At 42.4% G+C, this 25,029-nt stretch overlaps 1 protein-coding gene across 4 annotated transcripts in view; it reads left to right on the top strand.

The window, feature by feature from the left end:
* Window positions 1-25,029, top strand: part of PHIP (PHIP subunit of CUL4-Ring ligase complex) — a 199,317-nt gene that overhangs the window by 132,211 nt on the left and 42,077 nt on the right. For all 4 annotated transcript variants that reach the window (XM_075862053.1, XM_075862052.1, XM_075862051.1 and 1 more), the window contains exon 27: window positions 19,198-19,280. In XM_075862053.1, the coding sequence (XP_075718168.1) occupies window positions 19,198-19,280 (83 nt within the window). The remainder of the gene's footprint in view (window positions 1-19,197; window positions 19,281-25,029) is intronic.

Raw genomic sequence — 25,029 nt, 5'->3', positions numbered from 1 at the left:
AGCAGTTTATTACCACATATGGCGTATTTCCGTAATCGGGAGAAATTGTTTTACAAATATTGGGGTGCTTTTTCTCCTTTTATTCATTGTAAAAATGAAAAAGGTCTATATTTTTTCAGAAAAAATAAGATTTTTACCTTTACAGACTAATTGCAATGAATTCAGCAAAACAACTGTGTGGTCAAAATGCGAACTTTACCCCTAGAAAAATTCCTTGTGGGGTGTAGGTTCCAAAATGGGGTCAATTTTGGGGGGTTTCCACGGTTTTGGTCCCTCCAGTGCATTGCAAACACGACATGGTACTGAAAACTATTCCAGCAAAATCAGAAATCCAAATGGCGCTCCTTCCCTTCTGAGCCCTGCTGTGGGTCTAAGCAGCAGTTTACTACCACATATGGGGTATTGCTAGAATCGGGAGAAATTGCTTTACAATATGTTGGGGTGTTTTTTTCTCCTTTTATTCATTGTAAAAATGTCTACATTTTGTGAGAATTTTTTCATCTTCACAGATACATCTTCAAATACATTTAGAAAAAAAAACTGTGGGTTCAAAATGTTAACTATACCCCTAGATAAATTCCTTGAGGGGTGTAGTTTCCAAAATGGGGTAATTTTTGAGGGGGCTTTTACTGTTTTGGCACCACAAGACCTCTTCAAACCTGACGTGGTGCCTAAAATATATTCTAAAAAATAAAGGAGGCCCCAAAATCTACTAGGTGCTTCTGAGGCCTGTGTTTCAGTCCATTAGCACACTAGGGCCACATGTGGGATACCTCTAAAAACAGCAATAAATATTGGGCAATAAATATTGAGATACATTTCTTGGGTAAAACCTTCTGTGATGGCGTGGGTTAGCTATGGAGCCGTGAGCACGCGTCTTGGGGGAACTCCGTGCCAGCGATTTCATATTTACAGTTACCGTGTGGACCCAGCGACAGATGCCCGGAAAACACAGGGGATCTTGTGCTATGGCTTCCCGTGCCTTACAGAAATCCTCGGCCCGCAGCGTGAGCATGGACGGGTTTCTTTCCTCGTCGCAGGCCTCCGCCACAATGGCGGACATGTCGCCGATAATCCCGTCTCCCGCTGTGACTGAAGTCTCCTCTCGTATGTCCTCTCGATCTCCACTGCAGAGACAGACGATGGAATCTCCGGCTGCGTCTCATCACTGAGGTAACTCCTGTACCTCCCTCAATTATACTCTCCCCCATGGAGCTAGCGCCTGCCATTTTGTCTATTCCTCATGGCTCAGACGGACAGCCAGAGCAGCCGGACCTTCAAGCTGATTTGAATTGATTCAAGCTCCCCCTACCAGACAGGACCTAGATTCCCTGGTTACTAGAATTGCAGAATTCCACCAACAAGACATCTCAGACTTACATCTGGAGGTTGATAGAGTGGACACTAGGGCCCTTGCCACTGAGCAGACTGTTTCCGCTATTGATTCCAGAGTGGCCTCCCTGGAGCGTGCAGCCATCTTGAATAGGACGCACCTACGGTCCCTAGCACTTCAATTAGATCCGGAAAATAGGGGACGCAGGAGCAACGTCCGCCTAAAAGGTCTCCCTGATCTTGGCTCGCGGGACCATCTTTCTACAAGGGTCTCCATCATTTTCAATAAGCTTACCAACAGAGCCCTATAAGCTACTATCTTAATAGACCGAATTCATAGTCTCACGTCCTGGTCCAACCCATCCATCCAATCCACGGGATGTTCTGTGCCGCCTCCACTATTACTCTGATAAGGACTTAATTGTTCGGGGAGCATGGTCACATGGTGCAGTGTCCGTTGAAGGTAGTACGGTTACACTATATCCTGATGTTTCTCCAAGAACATTGTATATGAGACGTCTCATACATCCTTTATTGGACAAAATTAAAGCTGTGGGAGCTACCTATAGATGGCTTCACCCATTCCATGTGGTTGTCAAGAAAGACTCAGAATCCTTTCTATTAAGTAATTTCTCGGATCTAGATGGCTTGTTTTGCTTTTTGCAAATTGACCCTTTCCCAGTCCCCGATTGGCTAGCACTGGAAAGGCTTGATCAATCTCAGCGAAGACGCCCAAGGCGCTTCAGTCATCCCTTCATCAGTAGGTCCATTTCTGTGGCGGTACAACTACCCCTTGTGGATCTTTAGAACTCAGGCGGAACCCTTAGTGAATTTGGGGACATCCTGCGAGTTCCTACTCCTGCAATGTTGACTTGAACTTTGTCATTACATTGGACCCTCGCACCATATCATGCCTACACGTCTCTGGACTCCTACATGTTCCTGCGTTAAGATATCCTTCAGCGATCTTACAAAATGCTATATTTTTGCTGTGCAATTTTTCCAAGTATTTGTTCATTGTGATTTGCTGGACCATATGTTGCTCTGATTTTGTATTACTACTTTTTCACAGGGCTAAATGCATATCTCTTAGTCTTACATTACCTAGAGATGGGCTACTGTTATTCACTTGATTGCCTTAAAGAGGCTCTGTCACCAGATTTTGCAACCCCTTTCTGCTATTGCAGCAGATAGGCGCTGCAATGTAGATTACAGTAACGTTTTTATTTTTAAAAAACGAGCATTTTTGGCCAAGTTATGACCATTTTTGTATTTATGCAAATGAGGCTTGCTAAAGTCCAACTGGGCGTGTATTATGTTCGTACATCGGGGCGTTTTTACTAGCTGGGCGTTCTGACGAGAAGTATCATCCACTTCTCTTCAGAACGCCCAGCTTCTGGCAGTGCAGACACACAGCGTGTTCTCGAGAGATCACGCTGTGACGTCACTCACTTCCTGCCCCAGGTCCTGCATCGTGTCGGCACCAGAGGCTACAGTTGATTCTGCAGCAGCATCAGCGTTTGCAGGTAAGTAGCTACATCGACTTACCTGCAAACGCTGATGCTGCTGCAGAATCAACTGTAGCCTCTGGTGCCGATGTGTCCTCGCTCGTCCGACACGATGCAGGACCTGTGAGTGACGTCACAGCGTGATCTCTCGAGAACACGCTGTGTGTCTGCACTGCCAGAAGCTGGGCGTTATGAAGAGAAGTGGATGATACTTCTCGTCAGAACGCCCAGCTAGTAAAAGTAGTAAAAACGCCCCGATGTACGCACATAATACACGCCCAGTTGGACTTTTACTTTAAACACGCCCACTTGGACTTTTGCAAGCCTAATTTGCATAAATACAAAAATGGTCATAACTTGGCCAAAAATGCTCTTTTTTTAAAAATAAAAACGTTACTGTAATCTACATTGCAGCGCCTATCTGCTGCAATAGCAGATAGGGGTTGCAAAATCTGGTGACAGAGCCTCTTTAAATTTCGCTGCTAATTCCTTCCCCTTGGTCCCTATACCCCTATCCATCCCTTCCTCCTCCCACCCTTTCTCCCTCCTTTTCCTTCCCTCTTCCACCCCTTCCTTCCCTATTGTGGCGCTCAGTTGCCTCTTGTCTTATATTTCAGGAAGCTATGCTTGCTAGGTATTATTCTATTGTGATTCTTGGAGATTGATTTTTATATCATGCCTAAACGTCTCTGGACTCCTACAGGTTCCTGCCTTGATATCCTTCAGCGATCTTACAAAATGCTGTATTTTTGCTGTGCAATTTTTTCCAAGTATTTGTTTATTGTGATTTGCTAGACCAAATGATGCTCTGATTTTGTATTACTTCATTTTTCACAGGGCTAAATGCATATCTTTTAGTCTTACATTACCTAGAGATGGGCTACTGCTATTCACTTTATAATTGCCTTAATTTCCGCTGCTCATTCCTTCACCTTGGTCCCTATTACCCTACCCATCCCAACGCTTCCTCCTCCCACCCTTTCTCCTTCCTTCCCTCTCACATCCCTTCATCCCCCCCCCTCCCTCACGTTCCCTATTGTGGCGCTAAGTGGCCTTGGAGATTGATTTTACCAGTTTTTTTTATAGATCCATTCTTTTACTAACACTGAGTTTATTGCTGTATGCGGTGCTGAGTATCCTTATCTCACGATCCCTTCCATGGGCGTTTATAGAGTCTCGCAGTGATGATATGGGGCGAATGCTTCTACTCAAGGGCTCTGTTGACTCTCAGGTATACACATTTGCCTCTTTCTACTTACCCAATGTTGGTCAAGGTACGGCTCTAATTGGCTTTCTGGACGCCCTTGAGGAGTTTGGGGAGGGTACCATTGTCCTGGGTGGTGATTTCAATGTCTCGTTGGATCCCACTATCGATTTATCTACTGGGTCGTCGTCTATTTAGTTTTCCCAGCTTCGCCGTATCACACGGTCTCTTCACGATCACCACTTCGTGGACACTTGGCGTCTTTTACATCCGCCGATTAAGGACTTTTCTTTCTATTCCCCTGTATATGATACTTATTCCAGAATTGATCTATTTTTTTTATCAAACATCACTCTCTCCACTCTCTCCAATTTGCTGACATTGACACGATCTCCTTCTCGGATCATGCCCTCATCACACTAGCCCTTTCTTTGCACTCCTACATCAATCTCAATGGAAATTGAATCCCTTCTCACCGATTCGGAAGTCACCCTCTGATATTCAACGCTCAATTGCAGATTATTTTACTAATAACGCCGCTGCAGATACTAATCCATGCGTCATTTGGGAGGCTCACAAATGTGTTATCCGTGGTACGTTTATCAAACATGGCGCTCGATTGAAGAAGGAACGCTCTACAGCCATCGCCCATCTACTCTCGGAGGTTTGGATCCTAGAGACCTCACATATAATTTCCCGTGATCCGTATTGTAAGAACTCCTTCAGAAACGAGAAGATCTTCGAACCCTTCTGATGTCCAAGGCTAAAGCTACCTTCTCCAAATGAAAACGTCATTTCTATGAGTACGGCAACAAATGTAGTAAATCCCTTGCCAGAGCGCTGCGTATTCAACAAGCACATACTTATATACCCTTTCTTACGTCCTCGTCCCGTCCTCACGCCCACTTACCTCTGGACATAGCTTCGTTATTTCGTGATTTTTACTCCTCTTTGTATAACGCTGATTCCACCAATCCGGCCACGTTATCTAGAGGCCTCTGATAAAACATTAAAGCCTACATTGCAGAATCTGGCCTTCCTCCTTTATCGGACGATAATCTCACTGCATTGGAAGCTCCGATTACCCTACAAGAATTGTTTTATGCTCCTAAACATTCTCAATCGGGCAAAGCCACTGGTCCTGATGGATTTACGCTCCCATATTACAAAAGATTCTTTGACGCTTTGAGTCCGCATTTTCTGTTTTCCTTCAAATCCTTTTACTCCTAATCTCCCATCCCACCTGATGCGCTTAGGGCACACATCGCAGTGTTTCCTAAGCCCGTGAAGGACCCCTTACAATGTGCAAATTATAGGCCGATTTCTCTCCTTAACACAGATGTAAAGCTGTTTGCAAAGATTCTTGCTGTGCATCTGGCTCCGTTGTTGGGGGATGTCGTTCACACGGACCAGTTGGGATTTATGTTGGGCAGATATGTTGTGTTTGTAACACAACAAAGGCAATTAACCTTATCCACAAGGCTAAGATATCTAATATACCACTCATGCTCTTGTTCACAGATGCTGAAAATGCATTTGACAGTCAATTGGACGTACATGGAAGAAACCCTTCTCCGACTTGGCCTTAGATGCCATGTGATGGGCTGGATAATGTCCCTATATTCCTGCCCTTCTGCTAGAGTGAACGGTATCCTTTCAGATGGGTTTTCAATTCACAACGGGACTAGACTGGGGTGTCCTCTGCCCCCCTTTTATTTTTATTCTGACCTTGGAGCCTTTTCTTTGTCACGTTCGAGCAAATTCTGACGTTAAGGAGCTGGAGGTGGTGGTACCACAGTTGATAAGGTTGTAGCGTATGCGGATGATCTATTATTTTTCTTGACTAACCCGACCGTCTCCCTCCCAAACCTCATGCAGGAATTCCAATGTTTTTCTAAATTGTCTAATTTCAAAATAAACTTTTCTAAATCTGAAGCAATGAACATATCCCTCCCATTTTACTCAACTTGGAACATTCCTTTTTTTTAAATGGAACTGGGTAGCCCTAAAATATCTTGGAGTTCGCATCCCAGCTGATCTGAAAGAACTATTCAACTTGAACTTCCCATCTCTCCTTGCCGACATCAAGTTGGACTGTGCTAGATGGAAAAAAGGCACTTTTACATGGATGGGGCGATGCACTATATTCAAAATGAATGTTCTTCCAAGGATCCTATTCCAGGCTCTTCCTATAGCCGTCCCAATGTTGTTTTTCGAAGCGGTCAACTCTACAAATATCATTCGTTTGGAATGGTAAATCTCCTAGACTCAAACGTACACTTTTGTGTAGATCTAAGGAATCAGGGGGCTAGCACTTCCTGATGTTAAAACTTACTATATTGCGTCCCATCTTTCACATATAGTAGATTGGTGTAGACACACTTTCTTTAAGCCGTGGGTGGGCTTGAAGCAAAGTTTATCTGCGGTTCCCCTTGCAGTTACCCTGTGGTTGGACCGTAATTAACTCAAATCTCTTCGCCAGCATTCTACTATTGGTTATGTTGCTCCCTCTCCTCGGTGAGGTCATCTTTACTCCCAGTACACTCCTCAATGTATCCCATTTTGGGGAATCCCTCCTTCTCTTCACGTTTGACAGACCCAGTCTTTCGTTCCTGGTTTGTTTAGACAAGTTCAGAGCAGCTCAGTTCCTGAGTGGTACGGATTGGCTCTCTATTTCAGATTTGTCTCAGGTACCTGACCTTCAGCCTTTAGGTCACTGGAGATCTCTTCAACTTCGCCATTTTTGTTCCTCTATTTCGCCTTCCTCTTTATATCAAAACAACAGGACCCCCCTGGAGTATTTGTGTGTTGGCACTGATCTAGTTCGACACACACTGTCCACAATATACACCCTTCTTTTGAACCCTCCCGATCTACCTTCCCCTGACTACCTTTCTAAATGAGAGCGTGATTTGGGTATTTCCTGTTCAACCGCACAAAGTAAGCGCATCCTCACTCTGGCTCACAAGACCTCGATCAGCTCGCGCTACCAAGAAGCCAGTTTCAAACTTCTTTCTCGCTGGTATATGACTTAGGTTCGCCTGCACCGCATCTTTCCTACAGTATCCCCCCCTGTGTTGGAGATGTGGGTTGGGGAATGGTACCATCGTTCACACCTTTTGGTCATGTTCTCTTGCTTCGTTTTGGGACGGAGTTAAACTGGTGATATGTGATGTCACGGATACAGGCATTTTTGTATGGATGTGGCTTTCTTCCTTCTCCATCACTGCGACAGTCCGGTAAATATCTACAAACGCTCCTTGCTTCACCTTTTGGTGATGGCAGCACGTCATTGCACTCCATTACGATGGAAAAATTCCTCTCCTGTATGTTTTGGTCATGGAACACCTGGCTGTGGTACTGCGGAACAACCCTAATGTTAATGGTGTACAGGTTGGCTCACAACATCATAAAATGGCGCTATATGCGGACGATCTCCTTGTGTACATTACAACTCCCATGATTTCTTTGACGGAGGAATTTGAGCGTTTTGGTCATTTAAGTAGTTTTAAAGTCAATTACTCTAAATCAGAGGCCTTGAATATATCTCTGGATGTTCCTCTGGCTACCCATCTCGCTCGGGTTTTCCCGTTCAAATGGCAACCTACGTCCTTAAAATACTTGGGGGTGCATGTCCCCACGCAACAGTCAGATCTGTTTGCTCTGAATTACATGCCCATTCTGCAGCGTACTCTGAAGGAATTGGCGGAGTACGGTGGGAATCGTATGTCATGGTTTGGGCGTATCAACGCAGTCAAAATGGATATCTTGCCCAAATTTCTATGTATCTTCCAGACCGTCCCTATTGTATCATCAGGTTTTTTCAAGACCTTACACAGGACCATAACTAAATTTATGTGGGGCTCCTGTAAGCCTCGCATTCGTTTTTCTGTCCTTAGTCGGCCAAAAGTAGACGGGGGCGCGGGTCTTCCAGACTTTAAACTATACCATCAAGCTGCGATGATTATGAGGGTAGTGGATTGGTTCCGTTCGGAACCGGGTAAGCAATGGGTGCGCATTGAAAGAGCTATGTCTCCTATTGCATTGTCCTCTCTGCCGTGGTTGTCTGTCCTTCAGCGACAAGCAATTTCTTTACCTTTCCTTACACGTCAGTTTCTTGTGGCCTGGGAGAGAGTCTTTGGTGCTGCGGGCCTTGTTCATCGCCCGGGTCCTCTGACTCCTCTCTTTGATAACCCTTCCTTCCCTCCGGCGGTAGGTGTTGATACATTCCTCTGTTGGGAGAGAGGGGAGGGTGGATATTTGGCTAAGACCGTTACTCCTGCTGGTGCCATCTTATCAATGAATGCTGTTTCTGAGGCCTGCCCGGGGAGACTATCAACCTGGTGGTCCTATTTGCAGTTACCCTCCTATCTTTCTTCTATGGGTGACTGTCTGGTGTTGCTACAGGATAGGACTCCCCTAGAACATTATTTATCATTGACTACTGCCGCTTCTGATGTGTTGTCCTATTTACATGGGATCCTTCTGCCTAAGTTCTCTTTCTCTCAACTGACCTTCACTACTGCATGGGACGAGGAAATGGGGGTTCAACATTCTGAAGAGGAATGGGGTACTTCTTTCTTTCTAGCTCACAAGCTCCCAACGTCTTGTTTTGCTCAAGAAAAGAACTACAAGATACATACCGGGTGGTACCGTTGTCCGGCCTTGTTGCATAAGATATTTCCTGATGTGTCTGCTGATTGTTGGAGATGTGGGGAGGCTCCTGGAACCATGTTGCACATTTGGTGGGACTGTCCTAAGCTACGTCCCTTTTGGGGGAAGATTTTTGACCTGGGTAACCAGCTCTTTCACACTGAGGTCCCGACCTCTGCTTCTATTGGATTACTGTCCATGGTTCCTGGATCACTCCCACACCTCAAAAAGGGTGTCTTTAGGCATTTCCTCACTGCGGCGAGAACAGTGATACCTCGTCACTGGAAGTCTCATACTGTACCTTCTCTGAAGGAATGGGTAACGGAGGTGAACGGAATTATGAGGATGGAGGAGTTGCTATCCGCGGATAGTGGCAAATCTGTGCTCTTTGTCCAAACTTGGGCAGTGTGGTCTGGATTCCGGGATGGTGCTGATCTACCTCTCTGGTTAGATGGAATGTTCTGAACGAATTATATGACCTTACTCCGTGCGCTTTGTCTGTATGTGTTTCCCTCTGTTGTCTAGTGTCTTGTGTTTGTGTGATATCACATTTGTGTGCACTTATAAGTACCAAATCTTATTTCACTGGGGACTGGTCCCCTGACTACTGCACTATTTTGCTGTAAACATGGTACAGTTAGTACCACTACATTTCAACTCCTATTCAATCATTGATGGTTGGGAGGCTACCTCCTAATGATGTTTATATATTTTATATCCTGCTCTTACCATGTGAAAGTTTGTATATTGCATTGCGTGCAAATTTTTGGGCAAATATGTGAAATGTTTTATATGCTGTTATATTTTCAAAATAAAATCTTGATAAAGAAAAAAAAGAAAAATTCCTCTCCTCCTGCTTTATCCCTCTGGATTTCTAGGGTCAATGACCTCATGCACATTGAGGACTTGACCTTCACCATTAATGACTCACATGCTAAGTTCTGCCAAACATGGACTCCTTGGATTATTTTTCAGAGTTCTGACTCATACAAAGACATTCTTCAGGAGATGAGTCTTGTTCAGCAACTTGAGTAGGGCTCTCTTGTCGTTGCGGTATATTTCGGTGGGAAGTCCTACACACTCCTTTCCTGGTACTTATCCTCTCCTGCGACTTCCTTCTTTACTTTCCTCCCTATGCTCATCTTATATCTTCTGATACGTGCTCTATTTGTTGCGGGTTTGAAGAAAATCATCTCACTTATGTGAGACTACTGTACGGATCATTTGTATTTTGCCTTTATATTCTTCGTGTTTCTGTATAATGTGTATCCCTATTATTCGGTAAAATTTACCTTTTAGCCATGAAAAGAGAATTTTTTTTTTAAAAAAAACCTTCTGTACCATATATTTCTGTCAAATATTGTATTACAAATGAATTTTGGCAAAAAAAAATTACATTTGTAAATTTCACCTCTACTTTGCTTTAATTCCTGTGAAACGACTAAGAGATTAAAACACTTTTCGAATGCTGTTTTGAATACTTTGAGGGGTGCAGTTTTCAAAATGGGGTGATCTATGGAGTCTTTCTAATATATAAGGCCCTCAAAGACACTTCAGAACTGAACTGGTCCCTGAAAAAAATAGCCTTTTGAAATTTTCTGGAAAATATGAGAAATTGCTGCTGAAGTTCTAAGCCTTATAACGTCCTAGAAAAATAAGTGTTCAAAAAAACGATGCAAACATAGTAGACATATGGGAAATGTAAACTAGTAACTAATTTTTGTGGTATTACTATCTGTTTTACAAGCAGCTACATTTAAATTTAGAAAAATGCTAATTTTTGCAAATTTTCTCTAAATCTTGGTGTTTTTTTTACAAATAAATATTGAATTTATCGACCAAATTTTTCCACTAACAAAGTACAATATGTCAAGAGAAAAAAATCTCTGAATCACTTGGATAGGTAAAAGCATTCCAAAGTTATTACCACATAAAGTGAAACATGTCAGATTTGAAAAATGAGGCTCGGTCAGGAAGGTCAAAAGTGGCCAGGGAGGGAAGGGGTCAATTATACATAAAATAACAATTTGCTGAAACGGGACAACCCCTTTATGACATGGCCAATTTTAGTTTATCCCCCCCTGCCTTCCAAAAGCCATAAAAAAAAAAAATAACATTTTTTTTTTTCAGCAATATAGCCAGTCGTATGAGGGCTTGTCTGCTGTGGGACAAGTTGTAGTTTTTCATGGCACCATTTAATGTATCACATAATGTACAAAAAATTAAATGAGATGAAATTTGTGGGGAAAACTACAGCGAAATCTGAATGGCTAACGTGCTATGCTGCGAAAATGCAGTATATTTGTGACAAAATCTGCAGGTGGATTTCCAGTGGAATTTTACGTCCCAATCCCATTAACGTCTTTCAAGATGCAGCTTGCGTAACTGTTTTAAGGGGTTGCTCATTGCAAGAGTATCCAATCATTTTGGCACATGTACAAACCTTTGTAAATATTGCTTATTTCTCTGCAAATAAAAGGTTTTCATTTATTTAAAAAAATAACTGACTTGTGGACATGTTGATAGGGATATTTTACAGGTAGGTATCTTAGTGCGTTTTTTGGAGATATAAAATTTCTAAAGATCTTAATTAAAAAAAATCTTCATATACTTACGGTTCGGGTCCCTTTTACATCTTTATTTACACTCTTGTCAGATGACATTACTAAAAGTCCCTGCAGCAGGCCTTGATTGTGGGTGGCCTGCTCGTGTGACCCACCAGCAGGCAAGACTGTAAAACAATGTGGCGGGGGACCCAAGCAGTGGTGGTGAGGGACAGGTGAAGAATTCCAGTTATTATATAGTCCTGAGTTTTCAGTATTTCCGTTTCTAAGCAAGATGACAAGTTTCAAGAGAGAATTTCTGAATTTTCTCCTTAACCCCTTCCTGACATTTGTCGTCATGGAAAGCTAGTGCTTGTCGCAATTTGCGGTATCCATATGACAAATGGTGGACACTGGCTCAGAAGCTGAGTCGGTGCCACCATCCCCCGGTGTCAGCTGTATGTTACAGCTGACACCCTGCTGTAATGGCGGGGACCAAAGTTAGCTCCGATCCCCGCCATGAACTCCTTAAATGCAGCACTTAAAAGCGATCGCTGCATTTAATGTGTTTGTAGCTCATCGCCACCCCAGCAACAACCTTTACAGGGTGCCGGTGGCTGCAATGGCAACCGCAGGCCTAATACTGGCCTCCCAGTCTGCCTAGTATGGACGCCTAAAAGGCTTTCGGAACAGCCGACCGCAAAATGGTGCTGGCTGAGGAGCTGAGCCAGCGTCATCTGTGGTGGATGCCAGCTGTATGCTACAGCTAGGACCCTCCTGTAATGGCAGGAACTGGAGCTAGCTCCAATCGCTGCCATTTTAACCCTTTAGATGCAGCAGTCGAAAGCGATTGCTGCATCTTAGTGGTTGGTAGCAAATCGGCAGCCCTGCCATGCGATCGCAAGACTGGCAACTGCTACTATGGCAAAATGAGTCCTAACAATGGCCTCCTGCTCTGCCATTACTGAAGCTGATTAGGCCTCGTCTGAGACTAAGCCTAATCGACTTGCTGTCAATGAACGACTGACAGATCTAATACATTGCACTACATTAGTGCAATATATTAGATTATAAATCGGACATTTGGACCTTCAAGTCCCTAGTGGGACCAAAACAAAGTGGGGAAAAAAACGTTATAAAAAATAAGTTTCAAGTAATAAAATAAAACACAATCGCCCTTTTTCCCTTTTTATAGAGTCCTTTATTATTAAAAATAAAATAAACCATACATATTTGGTATCGCCGTGACCGTAACGGCCTGAACTATAAAAGTATTATGTCATTTATTCCACGCGGTGAACGTTGTTTATCAAAGCCCTCAAATTAGGGAACCAGGAAGGGTAGAGCCCAAATATATCTGCTGGAAGCGAGGGTGCCCGTATTATTATACCAGGACAACACTTTCTAAGCAAAATTCCCCAAACTGCAAAGGTGCCGATTTGTGTATCAAAAGGGGGATATAAAAGGACACCGTTTATCAGTGGCCTGTGTATAAAGGTTTGCTTCACATCGTAGCACACATTTATGGATTATTTTGTTTACCTCCTTATTATACCACCTGACTATGCCCCTATGTACTCTGCACAGCTTATGTGTACCCCCACATTATAATTGAAAACACCAGCAATACTCAAACAAAACTACTACCAAGCAAAATCCATGCTCCAAAAGCCAATTGCCGCTCCCTCGCTTCTGAGCCCTACAGCGTGCCCAAACAGCAGTTTACTTCCACATATATGTCATCGCCATACCCGGGAGAACCCTTTTAACTATTTTTGGGCTGTGTGTGTCTCCAGTGGCACAAACTGGGTACGACATAATTGTCAATGAAATAGCATATCTAGGGAAAAATTCCAATTTTTACTTTGCACCATCCGCAGTGCATTCATTTATGGAAAAGACCTGTGGGGTGAAAATGCTCACTACACCCTGTAATAAATGCCTTGAGGTTGTAGTTTCCAAGATGTGATCACTTTCTCAGGGCTTTCTTTTATTATTTCACACCAGAGCCTCTGCAATTGTGAACCAATACTTTTGTAAATCGACAAATTAGGCCTCAATTTCGCATGGTACTCTTTCACTTCTGAGCCTGGTCGAATGTCCAGGCAAAATATTAGAGCCTCATGTAGGGTGTTTCTAAAACCGGGAAACACACAGCATAATAATTAGAGAGCTGTCTTGTTATGGTGTCACAAGCTGGGCACCACATATTTGCATATCTATGGAAAAATTCAAATTTTCACTCAGCAACATTGAGTGTACAATAATTTCTGGAAAACCCCTGCGGGATTAACATGCTCACTACACCCCTAGGTGAATACCTTGAGGGCTGTAGTTTCCAAAATGGGGTCACTTCTGGGGTTTCCACTGTTTTGGTCCCACAGGGGCTTACATAGCGCCCAAAAACCAATCCAGCAAAATCTGCACTCAAAAAGCCAAATGACGCTCCTTCCTTTCTGAGCCCTACTGTGTGCCGAAACAGCAGTTTTTGACCACATATGGGGTATTACCATGCTCCGGAGAAGTTGCTTTACAAATGTTAGGGTGCTTTTTTTTTTTTTATTATTTATTGTGGATAGCTTTCTTTTTTTTTTTTTAGCTAAAGTACGTCTTATGGAGAAAAAAAAATAAGTTTTCATTTTGACGTTCAAGTTCTAATAAAATCTATGAAACACCTGTGGGGTCAAAATGTTCACTTACACTCCTAGACTAATTTCCAAAATGGGGGCTTTTTTGGATGTTTCCTTTTGTTTTGGGTTTACAAGACCTCTTTAACCCCTTCCCTCCACAGCCCTTTTTCAGATTTTCATTTTCGTTTTTTCCTCCCCACCTTCCAAAAGCCATAACCTCTTTATTTTTCCGTCGATATAGTACTTTGAGGGCTTGATTTTTGCGGGACAAGTTGTAGTTTTTCGTAGCACCATTTATTTTGCCATACAATGTACTAGGAAACAGCGAAAAAATTATTTGTGGGGTAGAAAATGAAAAAAACAGCGATTCCTCCATGTTTTTTTGCGCGCTGTTTTTACGGAATTCACTGTGCAATTAAAACAACATGTTAACTTTATTCTGTGGGTCAATACGATTACGGCGATACCAAATATATAGTTTTTTCTATATTTTACTACTTTTACAAGTAAGAACCTACGTGTAAAAAAGAATTTATTTTGTGTCGCCAATTTCCGAGAGCCGTAACTTTATTTTTTATTTTTTCTGTAGTTTTTAATACCATTTTGGTGTACATGTGATGGTTTGATCACTTTTTATTTTATTTTTTGTGGGAGATTAGATAACCAAAAATTAGAGAGATTGTCGTTTTTAGAATATTTTTTTTTTTTTTACGGCGTTTACCGTGCGGGTTAAATAATGATATATTGTAATAGTTCAGACTTTTACGGACACAGCGATACCTATTATGTTTGTTTGTTTATTTTTTTACTATGCTCTAGGGCGAAACTGGGAAAAAAAGGGGTTTTTTTTAAACTTTTTTTTTGTGTAAAAAAAAAAATATGTAAAAATGCAACACTTTATTTAACTCATTTTTTACTTTTTTTTATTAGTCCCCCTAGGGGACTTAAACCAGCGATCGTTAGATCGCTTGCACGATATGCTGCAATACTAATGTATTGCAGTATATCGTGATTCTGACCGGCATCTATTAAGCCCTGTCGTAGATGGCGCACCTGGGTGCCTTCAGCAGCTTTTTTGAATACTGAGTGGATGCAGTTTTTAAATGGGGTGACTTATAGGGGTTTGTATTTTATAGGCCCCTCAAAGCCACTTCAGAACTGAACTGGTACCTATAAAAATAGCTTTTTGAAATTTTCTTGAAAATGTGAAACATTTCTTCTAAAGTTCTAAGCCTTATAACGTCCTAGAAAAATAAAAGGTTGTTCAAAAAACGTTGCCAATCTAAAGTCGCCATATGGGAAATGTTAATTAGCAACTATTTTGTGTGGTATTACTAGCTTTTTTACAAGCAGATACATTTAAATTTAGAAAATGTTGGTGTTTTTCACAAATAAATCCTGAATGTTTTACCACTAAGTTAAAGTACAATGTGTCACGAGAAAACCGTCTTAGAATCGCTTGCATAGGTAAAAGCATTCCAAAGTTATTACCACATAAATTGACACGTCAGATTTGAAAAATAAGGCTCTGTCAGGAGAGTCAAAAGTGGCTGCAGTGGGAAGGGTTTAATATCATTGGGGACACTTCACCATGGATAGAGGGCCCTTACCGCAAGGAGGATGATGCTAGGTAGGAAAAACTGTTGGCTCGTCCCAGACCGGCCCAATTCTTACCACATACACGCCTAGTGTCCGTAGGTGGCAGACATGACTCAGTTCTGATGCACTTTTTTTTTTTCATTTATATTTTATTTCTTTTCTTTAATTCATTTTAGCTTTAGGGTGGTTTGCCAGCCTTTACTGTTAGCTTGGTCAACCCCCTGAGGGTGACAGGAAACCAGTTCTCTGCACTGTACTTCCTTTGTCACCAAACCCGCATTTGTCTGCTTCTGCAGATGGTTTGCCGTTACCCCCACTGTATGTGAGCAGTTACCAAAGAGGTGACCCTGCAAGCAGCCAAAGACGGCGGATGGTGAGTATGAGAACCCCTACCCCGGCACAGACTAGCATTCAGTGGGAGGCGATACCTCTCCTTGTTTTTTTTTTTTTTTTTAATTCATCTGCTGGTACAGGCTACTTGGGGTTTCTTGGTAGTCCACGCTCTGCCGGCACAGCCTCTCTAATTTTATACCCCTGCTTCCCGGAGGACTAGGCTGATCTCATTTCCTGCTAAAGGGGAGCCCTAGGGCAGTCCGCAGCACTGCTACTCTGGTTCCCCCTGGTTTTGGTATACCTTTTCTGCTGTGCGGTCAGTGGCGCAGCAGGATGCATGCCACCAATGGGGCCTCGCTAATTTAGTACCTGGCTTCCTGGAGGACTAGACCGCAACTTTTTTTGGTGGTTTTCCCACCCACCTAATAACGTGTTTCTACTCAGCCTATCGGCCTATTTGCAGGCGGCTAAGGGGGAAGGATCCTGACTTCTAGCGGGGCTGTCTCCATTCGTGTCAGGCTTCAGTGAGGTCGTTTTCTGTGCGAACATTGTGGCCAGCGCCATCCTTCAGACCTGCTCCAGCCTTTTCAGTCTTGGGATACTCAGCCATCTGTACACGAGACATGGCACCAGGGGTCCGGCAGGCCCCATGGGTGGGTTTCCCTTCACTGTCAAGTGTCTGTGTAGGGGCAGCAACCTTCCTGAAACATGTATTTGTCCTGGAGGACTACAACTGAGAGCCAAGCACGGTGGAGTTAGTAACACATTATAACTGCAGCCGCTGTAATATAATGTTCCCATGTGACCAGTCTACTCCACTATGTTCCCAGTGTCTGCAATCCAGGACACCCCTCCCTCGCAGGATGTTGGGAACAGCTCTTCCCCGTGGTAGGCCAAGTAAGTGTCCCAAAATTGCCAGGGACAGATCCTGCACTTCTGATTTTAACAGTCTGTTAAAAGAACCTGTACCGGAGAAGCTTCCTCTGCAGGATCAGTCGGTTTACTATTATCTGATTCAGAGTTGTAATGAGACACAAAATTGACAGCTGCTATGCAGGAATTATTACATGCTGTCAGGGACACCTTACTTGTTATGAATGATTCCCGTAACCTCCGGCACCAATCGCTGGTTTACCTAAAGCACAGCGACTTTGAGAAAATCCTCTCTAATGAATTGTTCCCTGAAAAGCGTCTGGCCGCCCCCAAGTGGACCAAGATGCTTTTTACTTTTGGGGAGGATTTGGTCTCCAATTGGCTGTTTGACCGCTATGGGATCCGCCTGTGTCGCGGGTGTCTGGACAAGAGAAAGATGGTGCTTTTTTAGAGAATTGCCAAGGGATGCTACATTAGACAGTAAGGATCTGCCTTTGTAGCAGCAGGATAAGCCTATTCCTGGGTGAAAACAAGCCTTCTCTGTCTGAGCTCCACCAGCGTATTTATGGAGGGATGCTCGCTTTGGTTCCAATTTCTGGCAGCGGCCCCAGTCTTCAAAAAGGCCCTAGTTGGCCATTCTTTTGCTTGGGGCAGACCATTTGGAAAACGTCTGAACTAAATGATCTTTCTTCAGGGCCGGTGTGTGTGGGGCAGTGGGACTTTCACACGTTTCAGGCCCATGGTCACGAGAAAAAGCTCTATTGCAGATCCACTTTCTGGAATTGAGCCATCTTCCTGACCCTCTCCCATTGGACACTTGTCCAGGGATGTCGGGGTCCAGACTGGCAAGTCAACAGCAGTAGCCTATCTGAATCATCCAGGTGGAGCTGAGCAGCAATGTGGGAGTTGTCTAGGATCCTCCACTGGGCAGGGAATTACCTGCCAGTCCTGCCTGCAGTTCATGTGTAAGTAGTAGACAACTGGGCCGCAGATTTTCTGAGCAGAGTAAAGCTGGATCCAGGGGAATGGTTACTTCATCGGGATATTTTCCATCAGATCTGACAGAAGTTGGCCACTCCAGACGTGGATCTCTTCCCATCTCAACCACCAGGTTACAGTCTACGTAGTCAGGTCTTGGGTTCCCAATTCCATTGCGTTCCCAGAGACCTCCAGTTAATCAAGGCATCGGGCATTCCTGCAATCCTATTGACTTCCTGGCTGGCCTCACCTGAGCCTGGTGCGCCATCCTCGTAGTCCTGTTTGTGGACGTACTGCAGTCTTCTGCTACAGCGTGACCTTTCTCAAGGTCCGCTGTTCCACCCCACTTTACCTTACCGTAGCTTATTTTGACAGTGTGGCTTTTGAAGCTGAGATTTTAGGGTCCCAAGGTATTTTTGAAGTAGGCTTTTAGATGATACTCAAGGTCCAGAAACCACAATCTGGTGAGGTGTGTGTGTGTGTGTGTGTGTGTGTGTGTGTGTGTGTGTGTGTGTGTGTGTGTGTGTGTGTGTGCGCGCGCGCCTTTAGTTTCTCAGGTGTTCAAGGCTACTTGGGCTTCAGTACAAAGTTCTACAGATTTCTCTCTGCCCACCCACTGTGACTGCTTTACGACGTCCTATTTTGTTTCTTCTATGATATTAACGAGAAAACTGGGTTTATGTACTCACCGTAACATCTTTTTCTTATTGAAATTTATAGGGCGACAAAAATCCTGCATTCCTTGTTTTCCTGGCCCTGGACTGGGTTCTAATTTTTATTTTATTTTTTTCTCCCGGGACCATGGATATGTGGTTGTGTTTTGTTTTGTTTTTTTTCTTTCTCCTACTGTTTCTGTATGAACTGATTAGCTCAGTGTCTGTGGTAAGGATATGGACTGCCTGGGCAGAGCCAACTCTATTTTCTACCCAGTGTCAGCCTACTAGTGGCAAGGGCCGATACTCATTATGCTGTTTCCCCAATGAATTCAACAAGAAAGGGATTCTACCGAGAGTACAAAAATCCAGTTTTTGGCAAATGCTATAAATTTTACTTTGAAAAATGTGTCATTTTATTCTGGTTATAGGGTTTATTACAAAATGTCATTTTTGCTTTAAATGAGGATTAAATTATAGTTTGCGGTCAGCGCTGTGGCACTTTTGTTCTAGGCATCCTTGGGGCGGTACTAGCAAAAGACTCCAATCAAATTTTTATTTATTTAATTGTGTATGTGATCAATATTCCATCAATATATTTGCTTGAAAAACCCCTTTAAGTTCATATGTTATGCCCCCAACATCAGTCAGATTGTCCCCCACTGGTATACAAACTATTTATGCTTACGTGTTTTGTTGTTTACTGCTCATATAGGTCCAAAAGATCCTTCTATAGGATAAGCTGGACACTAGTGTTTTTTTCTACTGTGCCTTAAGAGAACTATTTATTCATAGTGTATTATGAAATGATCCTATATTTCTATGTCTTGATTCCACTTTTTCTATTGTAAATTTTGCTGCTAATTATGTTGCACTTCTTTCTTGGTCCAGATACCATGATATGCCAGATGTGATAGACTTCTTGGTTCTTCGGCAGCAATATGATGAAGTGCGACGTAGACAGTGGAGCATAGGTATGTATATCTGGCTCTGGTCAAAGACAAATAGAGCTAATTTTATGAGAATGTATTCTGACAATCATCCCTGTCCCCAGTGATGTTTCGAATTCTTTTTTTCAAAACTACATTTTTATTTGATTTTTCACAATACAAAAATTGCGTACAATGAAAATTAAAGAGTCCTAAAATGTCCGATACTGTACACAGTTACACATACCACATATAAATTGGGACATTCTTCAAGTAAGTATTACACATAGTCTCTAATGCATAGAAAGTATACGGCCATTGTACATTTCAGGACCAAACAATGGGTCAATCCAGAACCCAAGAAATTAGCATGTAAAATAAAAAGAAATGAGAAAATAAATTACAATTAAACAAAAAGAAGAAACACATATTGAACATGTCTACCTTATCTGTACCTGAAATGTTGTCTATTATAAGGAGATCTCTGTGTTAAACGAAAATTTTAGCCAATCATGAAAACCGTATTACCTGGATCACTTTTATTTGACCCACAATGGAAATTCAATAGCCTGAATCCGATATCCCAAACCTTTATGTATGTCTATAAACAATACACATGTGCTTACAAAATATTGCATCACTCCCCCTTGAGTTTTGGAGGCCAGATGTTGGATCCAGGGTCCCAAATAGAACTAATTTTAGTTCATTTATTAGACCTTAGAGCATGCATTCGTTCCATTACAAAGGCATTGTGCACTAGATTAGTGAGCTCGGGGATAGAAATGGGAACATTCAGTTTCCATGACCTTGCTATAAGTAGACGTGCTGCAATTCTAATATGACTGGCCACTACCTGGAAATACTCCAGGATCCTTTCCATATTCAGGAAACAGAGTGCCATTGCAGGCTCTGGAGGAATCCTACATAAGAAGATTGTAGAAATGAGGTTAAATACACTGTTCCAAAAGGAACATATGCCTGGGCAGTACCACCACATGTGTATATAAGATCCCGTACACCCACATCCCCTCCAGCACACCTCCGAGTGTAAAGGGAAGTGCCTTATATATTTCTATGTACATGTGTGTATATATTTGTCCCTCCAGAAAGGTGTATATTTCTCCCCTCACCAGGTAATGAGACACCCTGGGGGGTGGAAGCCATAAGCAGTGAACAAATCCTGTATTTCCAGGATGCAGGAAGTTCCAACTGCTTGCCCCCCCTCGCCAGGTAATGAGATTCCATGGGGGATCCATAAACCCACATCCCCCCCCCCTTGCACGTGCATGAGCATGTGATGTGCACGGACAAGGTATAAGAGGGTCAACTGTCCCACTCTCACTCTCTTGTTCCTGCCTCCCTCCTTGGACCACATGAACCGCTAAGTATCCACGTGTAGCAGCAGCAGCTACTCGTAACAGTCTCCCCCTCCTTACTTCGACCCTTTACCTGCACATCCCCTGGTACCTGTACATTCCCTGGTACCTGTGAACCCTCTCCCACTATTTACCGGTTACATAGCAACCCATTCCCCTTGTTAACCCTTTATCCTCCTTATTCCGTGTCCACAGGATAGGGGATACATGTGTGATCGATAAGGAGAACAGGGACCGAAAGTTACCAAAAGCACTGCATGATAAGCTGTCACTTCCGGGTTCTGTGTCCGGCAGCTTCATAGAGATCAATGGGATTCTTCTGCGCATGCGTGAGCGGCTCCATTTATCTCTATGGAGCTGCGGAACAGATAAGCCGGACATAGAACCCGGAAGTCCAGGCTTCTCATGTAGCGCTTTGGTCCCCTGTTCTCCTTATCGCCGGGAGTCCCAGCAATCTCACATGTATCCCCTATCCTGTGGATAGGGGATAAATGTGTTTTATGGCAAACCCCTTTAACTAGTTAAATGCTGTGGTCAATAGCGACCGCAGCATTTATAGGGGTTTTTCTATGAAGGACATTTATGACATATCCACAGGATATGTCATAAATGTCAGATAGACGCAGGTCCCACCTCTGGGACCTGCACCTATCTCTAGAACGGGGCCCACTAAACCCTGTTCTAGCTTTCTGTGCTCTCCCGGCCACTTGATTACATGTGGAGTTACTGAAACAACGTAACTCGCGAAGCTATGCTGTTTCCCTAACTCGCTGAACTACGCTGTTTCAGTAACTCCCATAGAACTGAACAGTAGTTACGGAAACAGCGTAGCTTGCATGCTACGCTGCTTCCGTAACTGTCATGCACTACTATAGGAGTTAGGGAAACCGCGTAGTTCGCATGTAGCAGAGTGGCCGCTGGTTCAAGTCCCCTAGGGGAACTAATAAAATGTGTAAAAAAAAAAAAAAAAAAATACATTATCAGGAGTGTAAAAAAAAATATTAAAAGTAAAAAAAACCATTTCCCATTTTTTTCCCCCCCAATCACAATGTAAAAAATAAAATAATTTGGTATCGCTGTGTCCGTAAAAGTCCGATCTATTACAATATACCATTATTTAACTTGGACGGTGAGTTTAAAAATGTAAACATCAAAATAGTTTTTTGGTCACCGCAGCTCTTAAAATATGAAATAAAAAAAAAGTGATCTAAAAAAACGTATGTACCAAAAAATGGTGCCAATAAAACTACAGCTCGTCCCGCAAAAAGTAAGCCCTCACACCGCTCAATCGATGAAAAAAAATATAAAAAAAATTTAGGCTCTCAGAATGTGGTGAAACAGAATAATTATTTTTTAACAAATAATTTTTTTCCCTATTCTCTGTTGTCTAAAACCTGGGTGCGTCTTATAGTCCGAAATAAACGGTAGGTTAGAATAAAAAGCTATTGGCAAATGAGGGGAACATTGGTGTTTTGGTATCAATAGGGGTAAGTAGGTGTCGAATACGTAGGTACTTATGGAAGTCTTTTATTTGGAATTGAGTATTGACCAGAAAGCTCAGAGAATGATTTTAACCCCTTAATGACCAGCCTATTTTAGACCTTAATGACCAAGCTATTTTTTAAGTTTTTCCATCGTCGCATTCCAAGAGCTATAACTTTTTTCTTTTTGCGTCTACATAGCTGTATAAGGTTTTGTTTTTTGCGGGACAAGTTGTATTTTTTAATAGCACCATTTTGAGGTACATATTATTTATTGATTAACTTTTATTAACTTTTTGGGGGGGGGGATAGAAAAAAAACCTGAAATTTCGGCACTCTTTTTTTGCGTCTTAAATCTACGCCTTTTACCGTGTGGTATAGATTGCAACAATACCAAATTTGGATAGTTTTTGTATGTTTTACTACTTTTTCACAGTAAAAACTAGTTTTTTTTTTCAAAATTATTTTTTTTGTCTCCATAGTTGAGGAGCCGTAACGGTTTTATTTTTTCGCCGATGCAGTTGTATGTGGGCTTTTTTTTTTGCGGGAAGACGTGGTTTTTATTGGTACCATTTTGGAGTAGATGCGACTTTTTGATCACTTTTTAATCACAGGATAGTCAGGATTCACAGAAAACAGCAATTTTTCTGTTGTTTTTTATTAAATTTTTCACGGCGTTCACCGTGCGGGTTAAGTAATGTAATAGCTTTATAGTTGGGGTCGTTATGGACGCGGCTATATCAAAGATGTGTAACTTTTTTACTTTATTTTTTTTTTTTTTTTTAAATACTAAAGCAGTTTGTAAGGGGAGAAAGTGGGTTTTTCATTTTTTTTTTTCACATTTTTTTTCATTAACTTTATGAAACTTTTTTTTAAACTTTTTTTACTAGTCCCACTAGGGGACTTTAATATGCGATTCTCCGATCGCTATTATAATACACTGCAATACTTTTGTATTCCAGTGTATTACTGCCTGTCCGTTTAACACAGGCATCTGCTAGGTCATGCCTGCGGCATGATCTAGAAGACATTCGCTACAGGCAGACCTGGGGGCCTTTATTAGGCCCCCTGCTGCCATCAGAGACACAGACACTCTGTGATCTTATCGCCGGGTGTCAGTGGGATGAGAGGGAGCTCCCTCCCTCTCTCCAAAAACCACTCAGATGCGGTGCACGCTATTGCGCACCGCATCTGAAGGGTTAAACGGGTGAGATCGATACTAATATCGATCTCACCCGGCAGAGCATGGACGCCCCCAGCCCTCCGCTCCCTGCTCTGTTTACTTTATTTTGATGCAGTGCCGTAAAAAGGCATATGCATCAGAATAAAGCCCGTTAGTGGCCGCTGTGAAAAGGCGTGTTGGCGGTCACTAACGGGTTAACCCGTTAGTGACTGCAAATACGCCTTTTCACTGCGGCCTCTAACGGCCTTTATTCTGATGCATACACCTTTTCACGGCGCTGCATTAGAATAAATAAACAGAGCAGGGAGACGTTAAATCTGGGGGCATCCCTGCTCGAACGGGTGAGATCGATATTCGTATCGATCTCACCCGTTTAACCCCTCAGATGCGGTGCTCAATAGCGAGCGCCGCATCCGAGTTGTTTTGGAGAGCAGGAGCTCCATGTCATCCCACAGGCACCCGGCGATAAGATCGCCGAGTGTCTGTGTCTTCTATGGCAGCCGGGGGCCTAATAAAGACCCCCCAAAGGCATGGCCTAGCGGATGACTGTCCGTTTTAAATGGGCAGGCAGTAATACGCTGCAATATAAAAGTATTGTAGTGTGTTATAAAAGCGATTGGATGATCGCATATTAAAGTCCCCTAGTGGGACTAGTAAAAAAGTAAATAAAAAAAAGTTTAATAAAGTTAATAAAAAAAAGTGACATTTTTTTTAAAAACCCACTTTTTCCCCTTACAAACTGCTTTAATTATTTAAAAAAACAAAATATAGTAAAGAAGTTACACATATTTGGTATCGCCGCGTCCGTAACGTCCCCAACTATAAAGCTATTACTTTATTTAACTCGCAAGGTGAACGTCGTAAAAAATATAAAACACAATGAAATAATTGCTGTTTTCTGTGAATCCTGCCTTAAAAAAAATGTGATAAAAAGTCGCATCTACTCCAATGGTACCAATAAAAACTGCAAGTCGTCCCGCAAAATGAAATCCCTTATACAGCTGCATCGGCGGAAAAATAAAGCTATGGCTCTTCAAATATGGAGACACAAATCCAAATAATTTTGAAAAAAAAAAAGTGTTTTTACTGTGTAAAAGTAGTAAAACATAAAAAATCTATACAAATCTGGTGTTGTTGCAATCAGAACAACCCGCTGAATAAAGTTATTGTGTTATTTATACTACCACACGATAAACGTCGCAGATTTAGGACGCAAAAAAGTGTGGCAAAATTTCTGGGTATTTTCTATTCCCCCCCCCCCCCCAAAAAAAAGTTAATAAAGTTCATCAATAAATTATATGTCCCCCAAAATGGTGCAATTAAAAAAATACAACTTGTCCCGCAAAAACAAGACCTTATACAGCTATGTCGGCACAAAAATAAAAAAAGTTATAGCTCTTGGAATGCGACGATGGAAAAACGTAAAAATTAGCTTGGTCATTAAGGTTTCAAATAGGCTGGTCATTAAGGGGTTAATTTGAAAATCAAAAACAAAAACGCATGTTTAAATTTAGACAAAAATGCGGTGTCAAACCAGCTTTAGAGTACCCACACACACACACACACACAGCAGATTTGTTGTGAATTTTCTGTAGCATTTTTGCAGCGTATCACCCCTTCTACATTGAAAACCATGTCCTGATTTTTGTGTGGAAATTCTCGTTTGTCTCATTGGGAGACACAGGCCATGGTTATATGCTGTTGCCACTAGGAGGTGTGACACTGAGAATAATAAAGTGAATTAATGTCTCCTA

Source organism: Rhinoderma darwinii, chromosome 4 (assembly GCF_050947455.1).
Source record: "Rhinoderma darwinii isolate aRhiDar2 chromosome 4, aRhiDar2.hap1, whole genome shotgun sequence".
NCBI lineage: Eukaryota > Metazoa > Chordata > Amphibia > Anura > Rhinodermatidae > Rhinoderma > Rhinoderma darwinii.
This window is presented reverse-complemented; position numbering and strand designations above follow the sequence as displayed.